Here is a 13,073-nt window from a genome sequence, read left to right as displayed (position 1 = left end):
CGCTATTATTCCAAATCTCCTTTTTTATTTTTTATGGTGCCAGGGATTGAACCCAGGGCCTTGTGCATATGAGGTAAGCACTCTACCAACTGAGCTATATCCCCAGCCCTTTACAATTCGCTATTATTATTTTCAGTTTTGGTAGAAGGGACATACTTCCTTCCCAGAGCATATGGGCTCTGGCAACATAGTATGATTGACTAGGATAAAAAATAAAACTCCCCTAAATTTGAAGAGTAATCAATCATGACTTAGAAAATTAAAAATAAAAAAGCAGTTTTATTTAAATTATTTTTCAAATGTCACAAATACATTTTATAAAAATTGTTTATAGAATTAGTTAACATGCATTGTTTCAGTACATGTATGTATTAAGAAATGTTTAAATCAAAGTAAACATATTTATCTCCTTAAACATTTCTTAATTCTTTGATAGACACTTTAAAAAACCTTTCTTCTAGCTTTTTGAGAAGTTCACTACATATTAGTATCTATTGTCACCCTTATGTGCCATAACTCACCAGAACTTATTCATATTTAACTGTAACTTAGTACTTATTAAGAACGATTCTCCATCCCAGATACACTTTCTCAGTCTCTGGAAACCACCACTTTACTCAAAACTTCAAAGAGAGAAAATTTTAGATTTGATATATAAGTGATATCAGGCAATGTTTGTTTTCTGTGCCTAGATTATTTTACTTAGCATAATCACCTTCACTTCCATTCACGTTGTCACAAATATTTTATTTCTTTTTATGACTGAATATTATTATATTGGGTACATATACTCTCTTTTCTTTATCCATTCAGAAGTTGTTTTCATTTCATACCTATTGCGATTAGTGATACAATAAATATGAAAATTCAAATATCTCTTCAACTGACTGTTAGCTGATATGGTAGTTTCATTTTTAATATTTGGAGGAACCACCAAATTGTTTTCCATAATGATCTTATTAATTTACATTACCACCAACAGTGTCCAGGGCTTGCTTTTCTCCATATTCTTGTTAGCACCTTTTATCTCTAGTCCTCTTGATAATAGCCATTCTTACTGGGATTAGGTGATATCTCATTGTACTTGTATTTGCATATCCCTGATGATTTTGGATATTTTCCAGATACCTGTTGGACATTGGTATAGCTTCTTTTGATAAATGTCTACTTAGATAAAGTACTCATTTTAGTAATTTTTTTTTTTTTGCAATTGAGTTTTAGGTCTTCCTTATATATAGTGACTATTAAATCTTTGTCAGATGTATAGTTTAAAAATATTTTATCCCATGCTGTATGTAGGCTGTCTCTTCACTCTATTGATTGCTATACTGTACAGAAGAGTTTTTGTTATCCATTCCTACATCCTGACATGTTTCCTCTAGGCTTTAATTTCCAGTAGTTTCATATCTTATATTTATGTATTTAATCTACTTTTAGTTTTTGTAGCTGGTAAGAGATAAGGATCTAGTTTCATTCTTCTGCATGTGGACATTCAATTTTGCCATCATTTTATATTAAAAAGACTTTGTTCTAATTTGTTCTTAGCACTTTTGTCAAAAATCTTGTGTGAATTATTTTAAAATACTTTGTTCTGTTCCATTGTTCCATACATCTTTATTAATGCTAATGCCATTCTGTTTTGATCACTGCAACTGTGCAGTAAGTTTTGAAGTCAAGGCATGTGCTGAATACTTCCTACCTTGTTATTTTTGCTCAAGATAGTCTTTGTTATTCAGGTCTATTTATGGTTCCATGTAAACTTTAGATTGCCTTTTCTAGTTCTGAAAGGTATGTCATTAGAATTTTAGTAGGGATTGAATTTAATCTGTATATCACTTTAGGATTATGAACATTTTTAATATTATTGATTTTTCCAGTCCTTGATTATGACATATTTTCTACGCCTCTTTAATTTCTTACATCAATGTTTCATCATTTTCATTGTAGAGATCCTTTGCCTTTGTTTAAACTTATGCACACACACACATACATAATTGTGTGTATGTGTGGTACTGAGTTTGAACCCAGGAGTGCTCTACCATTAAGATATACACCCAGCCATTTTTACATTTTATTTTTAGGATCTTGTTAAATTGCTCAGGCTGTTCTCAAACTCAGCATTGCAAGTTTCTAGGATTGCAGGTATGGGCTACCATATCTAGCAGTATTTTAGATATTTTTAAAGATATTGAAAACAGGATTGCCTTATTGCTTTCTATTTGAAATAATTTTCTATTATCATATAGCAACACAATTGTGTATCTGGATTTTTGTCTTATGATTTTGATTAATTCATTTATTATTTTTAATAGTTATTTTTCTGTTATCATTGAGCTTTTCTACATATAAATTGTCCTATGCAAACAGTGACAATTTGACTTCTTTTTAAATTCAATATCTATTTTCTGAATCTCAACAGGCTTTCCATGTAAAAATCTGGATTAGAGGAGAATATCTGAAAACACCAACCACCATATTAATTTATATAGTTTTTAATATAATGTTTTATGGAATAATCATTTAGAAAAAGTAACCTATAATATTGTGCTTCCTTAGGCCCACAATTACCAACTCAAAAAATGTTTGCTTTAACAATTTTATATATACAATTTTAAAGGTTATCAGGCATGTCAACATTTATCTTTTTTAAGCATAATGATACTGATTTTCTAAGAAACACTTAAATAATTATGTATAAATATGTATTATGTATAATATAATTTTTATTTATAGAAATATAAATTTAATTTACTTGTATTTCTTATATATTTAATATAAATATAAAAATATATTTGCTAGGTTAGTTAAATATAAAGAACAGAAAATGAAGAAAAAGCAGTATGTGTTCTTTGAATAAACCCACACTCAATTGCAGAGTTATTAGAAAATGGTAAAGTAAGGAAGAAGATATGTGAGTTTATTTCCAAATATAAACAATGAATTAAAAGACAAATATTAGGTTTAACACAAATCTGATGTTTCTTGTACAACCCCAATAAGAGTTTATTTTTAAATGATCAATAGTAGCCCTGAATACATAGTTGTCTGATGCAACTACATTGCAGAGAAAAGAAAAGAAAAAAAAAAAATAAAAACCTCTATATGTAATGTATATACATCAATGATAAATCAATCTTAACATAGTATAATAGTGTAAATATTTTTAATAGGCATATAAATACATGCAAAATAAATACTGGACATATATTGTATGAAATGTCATTGCAGAATATGGAAGGGAATAAAGTGTCTCACAGTTACCCTGAGATGTGAAAGCGTAAGACCCCAGGCAAGAACAAATCAGGATAAACACTTTTCTTTGGGGAAGAAGGTGAAGGAGCTGACAACTTTACATGGTTTTTCAAAAAAATGTTTTTACTTATTTTCAGGTCGCATCTGACAAGAGCTAGATGACAATAGATCACTTCAGTTCTCACCAAATGACTGGATCTCAGCCTTATTGAGAAGTCGTCAGTCATTTCTCCAGATTTTGTGAGTTTGACTTGGTTATTCAGACATATTCTAAAACATAGACTCTTATTTATTCTCTTACCTTATTGGAGATTTTTAATGCTCTGACACTTTGGTAGATATTTTCTCTAATTGCCAAATATGATATAAAAAATCTCAGTATATTTCAGCAAGGTACCATAAATATACTTGTGAAATTGTTGTGGAGTTTGAAGATTCAGAAAAAAAAAAGGTAAAGACATGTAGACTAGAGGATCAAGATATGAATCTTGAGGGATAGTTTTTAAGAAACAAGTAAAAAGGACATAAATTACATTAGGATAGTATAAGCAAAATGGGGACAAACTTTCACATGGTAAATGATATGAAGAATGGTATGCTTAAAAGTAAGAGAAAAAGAAATGTATACAATTTCATGACATTAGAATAGTAGTATAAAGTTAAAGATACAGAATAAAACTTTGTTGTAATAATTACCTTCAATAAAAAATGTAAAGTTTGTGTGATAAAAAATAGTCACAGTTGTATTAATATAAAACTTGGGAAAATAATTAAGGACTATATTGAAGAGAAAGATAAGCATGAAATAAAAATTCGACAGCAGTGCAACACGGAAACAATATTGAGTGAGTAGAGGAAAGAAAGCTGGTCAGAGGAGACAGTTCAGATTGTGGAGCTTCTCTGAGGAAGGCTACAGCATGAAACAACTGCGTGATTATTATTCTTTAAATCCAGTTGACCTATTCAAAAATTCTGCCTGCATTAGTTTATCAAAGCTAGAATGAGAAAGTAGTGTTTGTTAATTTCTGAAAACCCTGCACATTTGTTTTCAGCCTACTTGAATTTGCCTTTCTTCACCATTGTGTTGGATGAGAACATGCTTTATCCATTTTCATGCCCTGAAAAAAATCTTCCAAATGAGATTGTACCAACTTCACTCATAAAGGCACATTGGAAACATGTAGTTTGGTAGAAATAGGATATTCTGAAGGTGTTTGAGCAGGAAGATGTCAGGAGGAAATATATAGATAAGAGAGGTGAGAGAAAAGAGGTAAGTGGAAATTAGGTATGCAGGTTATAAGCTACTAGCAGCCGTAAAGCAAGAATGAGTTGTTTACCAGCTTCACTAGGCCTGGGGCAGTGAGAATGAAATGTAAGTGGTGAATTTGAGAGATAAATCAACTCAGAGTTTGAACTTTCCTACCTTCTTGCTGCCTTGACTTCACTTATCATGTAATTAACAGTTGTTCTTCTTTGAAGAAGCATTCCTTAAGAACAGGGAATTTTAAAAAAGGAAAATGCCATGGGAAGAACCACTTTAATTTTATCATAAATATTCAAATATTTCATTTTAACATAGGCCTTAATTCTCCCCTGAACATACATACATATAATAACCGCCTTTTACTATAGTGTCATTTTAAACTCCAAGGTCATTAATTCAGATAAATCTTAGTCAATACAAAATTCTATTAGATTTACCATCCAAAAAGGAATAGATAATAGGACTTCATAACCAATACCATGTGTATTCTAATGTAGAAAGTACACTGATGAAATATCAAAAATAAACATTAGGTTATTCCTGATTTATGTAAATTTCATAACTAATGAGAAGACATATTGGATAGATGTCTTGCATTTTCTTACGATTTTTACTTTCTCTTATTTTTTTGTGTTTATGACTCTCATAATATATTTATAGACATGAGAAAGCACAGGAATACTACATCCACATACTTTTCATCAGGAGTAAAGGACTGATTTCTTATGAAGTGAAACATTCCACAATTTAATATATCTTGTCTTCTTTCTCACAAATAGAATCCAGGATGGCTTCTCCTACTAAGGAAGGAAGTGATTCAGCTGACAACACTCTCAAGATGTCCGAAAATGAGGCTCCGAATGACTGTAGTGCAGACAGAGAGCCTTCATTTGCTGATCCCAATGTGATCTCTCAGGTGGAATCCAACCTGATAAACAGGGAGCCAAGCACATCAACCTCCCAAGAGGATGCTGTTCTTTCAACAGCAGAAAATACTGAGCTTAAAGCAGAGAAGATTCAAAATGATTCTCAAAAGGAAGATGTATCAGAAAACTCTGTTGTAATTCAGATGCCTATTCCTAGAAAATTGATCTTTCTTACATCAGGATTAGGGAGAATTACCTATCTGAGTATCCCAGTGCTAAAAACTGATAAAAGCAGTTCCTTAAGTGAGAGACCAATATTCTACCCTGGGAAAGTGGAGATGAAAATGAGTGATTTTTCTCACAGCATCATAAATTGCAAAATTCCTCTCCAACTTTCAATTCAATGGAGAATACCATTCATTAGTAATCATGAGATAAGAGGAATGATTCTCCGTCTGCTGTGTGGGAGACATTTCTCTCAAACTGCAGGTCTTCAAAATAGCAAGTGGGTGAAACAAAAATATATAGCATTCCTTCCTCGTCCAAATGTCCTCACCCATGGTGAAAGAACCATAATATTTGGAAGGCCTTTGAGGGTGTACTACTATCGTTCCCTCATTGAGCGAATGACATCTGGAAAATTTTACAAATCAGGTGATACTAAAGGGAGGGATGGATTCCAAATTTTTTTGAGGCCAGGGTTCTATATTCCACGAACCCAAATTCAAAATACTTCCAACAGAAAAGTTTTTGAAAATCATTTGAGATCTCACCATAACATTAGGGTTGTGATCATAAGCATCGATAATGGATGGAAATACCTGTGTCCCATCTGTGGGTGTAGTTTCAACAATTTTAATGAATTTAGACAGCATTCCTGCAGTTTTCCTGGGAACTAAAGTGGGGTACATTTATTTTAAAATTAAATTTCTAAAAATTTGTAATTTGACTACCAAGTGGAACAAAATTGAATGAAAAAAAATTTCAGTATTATTACATGGAGTTGCAGAAAGAAACACCAATTAATAAGATATATCAGTAGGAAACACCTTTGGAAAGAGAGGAATGCCTTTATTTATACTGGGCTGGTTATATATATATATTTTCAAAATATCAAGCCAGTGATCTGTATTGAGTTATCATTTGAATCAAGACAATGTTTGCACTCTCTTAACATCTATCTTTGCAAGCTAACAGAATACTGATAAAGGAAAAATATATTGGATAACTAAACAATCTTAACAGGTGTTCCTAGAGATTCTGCTGAATTTAATTTCTCCATAAATTCAATAAAAAAACTTTAAATGCATTACAGTTGTGTTGTATTTTTACAACTAGATATATTTTCATATGCCTAGAAAAAAATCCAAAATTATTGAAAGTATACCATAATTAGATGATACTTTTGATGATATAATATAGAAACAAAATTCATGAAAAGAAAACAGTTTTTTAGAAATGAAATATTTTGACATAGAAATGAATAAATCTTAAATTGGCAGCTTATAAATGTAAGCTTTACTTCCCCCTCCCTGAATGACTCCTTTGCTATTGCTCACAATCACCACCCAAATTTTACTTTCCCTTTAAACACATAAGTACAAATCCCTATACGTATTAAAGGTGTTTTCCATTTTGCTATATGCTATATAAAATATAGTATGACGTGTAAAATAAAATACACTATATATATAATATGCGATAAGTTACATTATAAATGTATTATATAATATAATTCAAACTTACTGATCAACACTTATGCATTAAACCTATGATGAATCATGTTATACAATATTTAATCTTTGCAACAATCTTAAATATAGGTATTTTATGGTAAAATGCATAGAAACAGTTTCTAGGAAATTGAGTTTTTTCCAGTTCATACAATAAGTGCATGTAATATAGCTGGGATTTACTTTAATGGTAAACTTTTTGCATATTGTGCCTTATTAAGTATGTATTTCTATATGAAATAGATTATAACAGTAATTTAAAACATAGTTATACTATATTACATTGATTCTAAACTGTCATTAATTAGGGAATGCTTAAGTTACATCTATGGTAGGTCAGAATTTTTAATCTGGAAGTAAACTTGACACTTCCAGATATTATTAAATGTACACCAATGAATCTTAGATACATGCTTCTTTAGCAGCTCCCTTGAAAGGTTTTCACAATTACTATCATGGGAGAAACAAGCTTATGCCTCAAAAACAATAGATCAGTAATTCAGTCAAATGCTTAAAAAGGTAGTGTTTTATGTTACTGATACAATGTGAAGACTCCCCTTAAAATCCTGATTGTTGGGCTCAAGTCAGAAAGATTTTAGACATGTCACTCAGAGTAACAGGAATGAGTTTATTAAAGTCATAGGAAAAGGGAAATGGAACACTCTCAAGGGAGACAGTGGGTTGAAAGGAGAGACAACTTGCTTCTCCTGCACCCAATTTTTACTGAACATCCCAGAGAAGTTTTAAGGAAGTCCCTCCCAAGTTCTATCTCTTGACTGTTCACTGAAAGCAGGCTGACATCAGACTTTCAAGTCCCCACTTATATGACAACTCTAGGTCATCAGGCCTATGCTGACTGGTTCTAATTGTTTTCTTAACCATAGATTCTTACAGATTTTATAATTGGGAGGAATTATACTTATCTCTCTAAGTTTCAGGATCTAGTCTATGAAAAGTTTCACTGAAGTATCCCTGTTCATGGTAAATTGAGTTGCTCTTGTCGACAATATTTTGGGCCTGCTTTTTTCTTGTAGACAACAGTTTGCTGAGGAATGTGACAGCTTGGCCACTTAGTCTAGGTAGGGCTGAAGGTAAATTGCTTCTTGGAAAAGAAAGCATATAGGGGTCAGCACAATGGGTCCATTTTATAGAATTATTTCTTTTAACCTTGTGTTTCCAGCATTCTCATCTGTTTACTAACATTTTCTATTTTAAAAAATTTATAAGCTAACATAATACATCACAGGTGTAGTTTTTTCTCAGATTGAAGGGAATATGCATTTTATTACTTTCCTATTGTGTTAATAATTTTCATAATCTCTTTGTGTGTTTTTAGAAACATTGGTACATAAATAACAAAGCAATACATCTAAAATAATAGCTTACATTTAGTATGACAAATAACAAAAAATTATGTATTGAACACACAGAATATCTTTTTAGAAGAAATAAGCTTATAGAACCCTACAGATGACAGCCTTTTACCATTTTAATGTTCTCAAATTTTTACTAATTAGAATTTTAAACTACATATTATTGAGTAGTTTATCATATAGTAAACTTTTCTTTGTGGCTCATATTATTTTGACTCCATCAGTACATCAGATTTTTTTTACATATTTAGCCAGAACAACTTCAAGTTTAAGTAAGAACTGAACTGCTTCACATATATGGTAATGATTTCACTTTAATATATAAACATACTCTAAAAGTTAACTTAAAAGCAGCAAAATTTTTCCAGGAAATCTTCTATAATCATATCAAATAATATTTTATTTCGTTCTCATTCTTAGTAGGTATAGTTTGTGTCCAATGTATTTATTTTACATAAAAGTGAGTATGAATAATTAATTCATTTTATCAATAAAAACAAAGAGATAATATAGGTGTCTCTGATGTACAATTTTAAATCTATTCTTTTGTCAGAGTTTGGGAGAAAAAGTCCACAAACTGTGTATTTATACACTACTATTATGCAGTTATGCGTATTTGTAAAATAGACTTCACTTCTAATTAGACATATTCAGTGCTCAAAATGTAAAATATTATGATTTGGATGTAAGGTATCCCCCAAAAGCTCCTATGCTAATGAAGAAATGTGAAATGATTGGATTGAGATCTATAACCTAATCAGTTCTTGTGAATTTGAATGGACTGACTGGGTGGTAATTGAAGGCAGGTGGGCATGGTAGGATAAGGTGAGTCACTAGGGTTTGCCCTGGAAGGGGACATATTCCCTTTGGCCTAGTCCCACTTCTCCCTCTCTCTCTCTGCTTCCTCACTCTACTATGAGCCAACTGGCATCTCTCTGTTGAGTCTCCCTCAGGATGACTTGCCTTACCTCGGGCACAGAGCAATGTAGTCAGCCATGCATGGGCTGACACATCTGAAATTGTGATCTCCAAGTGAACATCTCCTCCTCTAAGTTTTTCTTGTCAGGTTTTTGGTCTCAGTTACACAAAAGCTAAAACACAAATCACAATATATTCATATATTAAAATAAAATATTTAGCCCATAGTTATTTAAGGTAAATTTATTTATTTAATTGGTTTAGTGATTGTACTGAAATCAATCCATAATTTCTATCACAAAGTTTGAATAACTGATCTTAATATGTTTTATAAAACTTTCATTATTCAAAGATCAAAACTTGGATAATAAGTATTTATGATGTATTCCATCTAGTAACCAGCTAAGAAAAAAGTACTTATTGTACCCTAAAGTAATTATTATGCTAATCTATGGATTTGAAACTGTGGCAGGCTAACATTCTAACTAATAAGCCTGGTAAAATCATAAACTTTTCATAGTTCTTAACTTTTAAAGGAAATGTGAGTGAATGAAATGTTTTCTAATTCTTTTTTTGTGTTATTTTCAACTAAATGACAACTTCTTTTCTTCAACAGACTCAAAGCACAGCATCTTTGAGAGCTCACCATGATTGACTGGCCTGAATTATTTATATGAATGTATGATGCACATATTTTAATGAAATGGGCATTGGAATAATTAGGGTGGTTTAACATTCTGATATTCATTAAATAACCTCTTCTCTGAATGGAAGGAGTTATGTATCTGTGTCATGTTTCTGAATCAATGATTATAGAAAGTAAATAAAATAACCCTCACTAAATTAAATATTGTTAGAAAATTTTATATTTTGTTGGATATTCTAAAGATGATACTCTTTTAGTAACACTACAAGAATTTGGCAGTCCAAACTAACAACAAAAAGTAATAAAGCAAAAAAAAAAAATGGTATTATTTAACTGATAACTAAGGATAGATAATGGATCCCTCTTAAAGCTTTTATTTTTTATTAATGTAAAGGCCACTTCATGAAGTTAATCTGTAGAAACATTCCAAACATTCCAGACAACTGTCCTGGGGTGATGGGAATAGGGAGGCAAGACAAACCCAAGTAAAGGCTATAGACTCAAGGACTATCAAATAGCCTTAACACTTTTCTAATACCTGTTTAGCATTGATTTTGATAATCAGAAGCTATATATGTCTCTGGTCTAGAACTTTTAATGTGTAGCCTGCTATCAGACTCCCTCTTGCATTGTGGAAGTTTTATCTCTTCTCATTTAAATAAATCCTACTCTTTTATCTTCTGTTGCTGCCTGTGGATTTCATTCTTTGAATTTGTGAAACCGGAACCCAGAAACAAATTGGTGGTGAGCTATTAGGATCTGCCATTAAGAACTGCAACATGCCACTTGATAGTGAAATCAGTCTTGAAAATCAGGATTGGGTTCCCATTTCCCCCCAACACACACAGACACTGTGTTGAAGATTGAACACCTGAGAAACATTGAGGCAAGAAAATAAGGTCTATTTAAAGGATAGAACATAGAGGAAGTGGTCCAGACCCGATGCCCAAGGAAGTGGAAATGTCTGTCCCTTTTTATAGATTTCAGGTTTCCTTTCTTCTCATGCTCCCTCCTCCCATCCTGCCTAATGTCCAAAAGGTGGAGTGATCAAGGACAGGAAAGGAGCCTCATTAACAAATCCTTGCTGGGAGGAACAATTTAAATAAGTTGGAGGACGGAAGTGCTCTGGAAGTATTTGCATTTTATTTCCTTTTGTTGATAATCAGTTACGTGTCCTTTGCCCTGGTCTCTATAGTAGTAAAGAAGAATCTGACTTGGCTGGCTATGATGCTCAAAGCTGACACAAGTAGGCATCTCCTACTGTGATTCACTGCTAACCCTAAAATGGGCTTATTTAGCTCCAGAGTCCTGAAGTTTATGAAGAAAAATACTTTCCAGCATAAATGCAGAATTCTGGTTCAACTCAATCTCTGATTTCACTAAGAGGAACTAGACCACTTTCCAATGAATGAAGTGTAGGTAAAATTAGAGGTTAGATGTTAGGGTCTTTAGCCCCCTTGCTCTTCTCGACCAGCGGCAAGGGAAGGGGACACTCCCCAACAAGGCCAGACAGGGAAAGGTAGGACTGACTAACCACCTGCACCCAGCCCTCCAAGCAGAGGACAATCAGATGCGTCAGGGAGACCAGTTACAGCAGGAACTCATTTATTGAGGAAGTCACACAGCTTTTATGTAGGGTGGGGGCTAGGCGGGAACCAATCAGCTTAAAGGTCAGCAAGGCACGGAGGATTCACACAGGTGAGAGTCCCATAGGACTATATGGCAAGCATGAACTGATCACGTTTGCAGAACTGTTGTTAACCAATCCCTAATGTGGTCCAATTTATCATCATTAACTATTGAAACCACCTTTGAGGCCTTGATCTTGCTCACTCACCAGGGAGTAAGGAGTCAGCCTGAGTTAGTTAACGTGTCATTAGTCCCAACATATCCCCCTTTTTTGTTTTATATTAAGGGTGTGTCTGTCTTAGGTTGCCCTTGGGAGGGTCTTCCCCATCATGGACCATCACCCTAGCAGTTTGGGGGTCCACCTTACTGGAAGGTGTGCCTGTCTTAGGTTGTCCTCCTCTGAGGATCTTACCCGTCATTGACTACCACCTTAGCGCTTCAGGTGGGCCCCTCAGGAGGAGCAGGGCTTAAGGGAGAGACACTTAGACCCCAGTGTCCTGATACGAGTGATGAGTGATCCATGATCCTATAGGGCTCCCAATCATCATTATGAAGGGCGGTATAATGCTGTCAGACCACGATGAGCTGCACAGACTTAGCCTGGCTTTTCAGGAAATGGATAAGCTTATTGATTATGCAAGGCCCAAAGGTGAACACAAGGATAATGGTGATTAGTGGGCCCATAAGTGGGAGGAGGTCGGGGAGCCACCCATGTAACCCAGTCCAGAGAAAATTAGAGTGGAGCTCGCTCCTAGGATGTGCCAGATCTTCTTGTAGGTTTTTGATTTTATCTTGTATAATGCCAGAGTGGTTGATGTAGAAACAGCACTTCTCACCAAGGAACAGTCAAAGCCCTCCTTCATTCACTGTTAGCAGATCCAAACCACGATGATTTTGCAGGATGACAGTGGCCAAGGAATCAAGTTGAGCCTGTAGATCTAAGATGGTACTGGCAACATATGGCATATCATCAATTATATGTTGAGAAAGCTTATTATAGAGAGCGAGAGACATGCTTCTGCCTGAAATTAAGAGGGCAAGAACACATATTCCTGTCCAGTTACCAGGGACCACTTTGGATGCTGGTGGTCCACAATAAAAGACCATACCATTTGGGGAGCTTACATATATTGACTCCTTAGTCTATATGAACATTAGTTAATACAATTTAACAATTCAACATTATATTTAAAACATGAATTAAAGAAAGGCTGAGAGAGCTTCTAACTTTCCTTTTGTGTGGCAAAGTGGCAAAATTTTTCATGTTTCACAATATTAACCTTTAAACAAATCAGGCTCTAACCTTTAGAAATACATTTACACTTAAAATTTTTATCTCAGTGTAAAAAGTAACAAATTTTACATATACTCTATTGATAACAGGTCCTATAA

At 33.4% G+C, this 13,073-nt stretch overlaps 1 protein-coding gene across 1 annotated transcript; it reads left to right on the top strand.

Moving 5' to 3' along the window:
- Positions 1–5,303: 5,303 nt before the first annotated feature.
- On the top strand, positions 5,304–6,281 carry Cpxcr1 (CPX chromosome region candidate 1). Its single transcript, XM_047535393.1, has one exon. It carries the CDS (start codon positions 5,304–5,306, stop codon positions 6,279–6,281), a length of 978 nt encoding a protein of 325 aa, XP_047391349.1.
- The last annotated feature ends 6,792 nt before the right edge of the window (positions 6,282–13,073 follow it).

This window comes from Sciurus carolinensis, chromosome X, assembly GCF_902686445.1.
Source record: "Sciurus carolinensis chromosome X, mSciCar1.2, whole genome shotgun sequence".
Lineage (NCBI taxonomy): Eukaryota > Metazoa > Chordata > Mammalia > Rodentia > Sciuridae > Sciurus > Sciurus carolinensis.
The sequence above is the reverse complement of the archived record's forward strand: the minus strand, read 5'-3'. Positions and strand labels throughout refer to the sequence as shown.

Bases quoted from the DNA above. Each gene is read 5' to 3' on its own strand.
- Cpxcr1 (XM_047535393.1), top strand. From the start codon at position 5,304: ATGGCTTCTCCTACTAAGGAAGGAAGTGATTCAGCTGACAACACTCTC.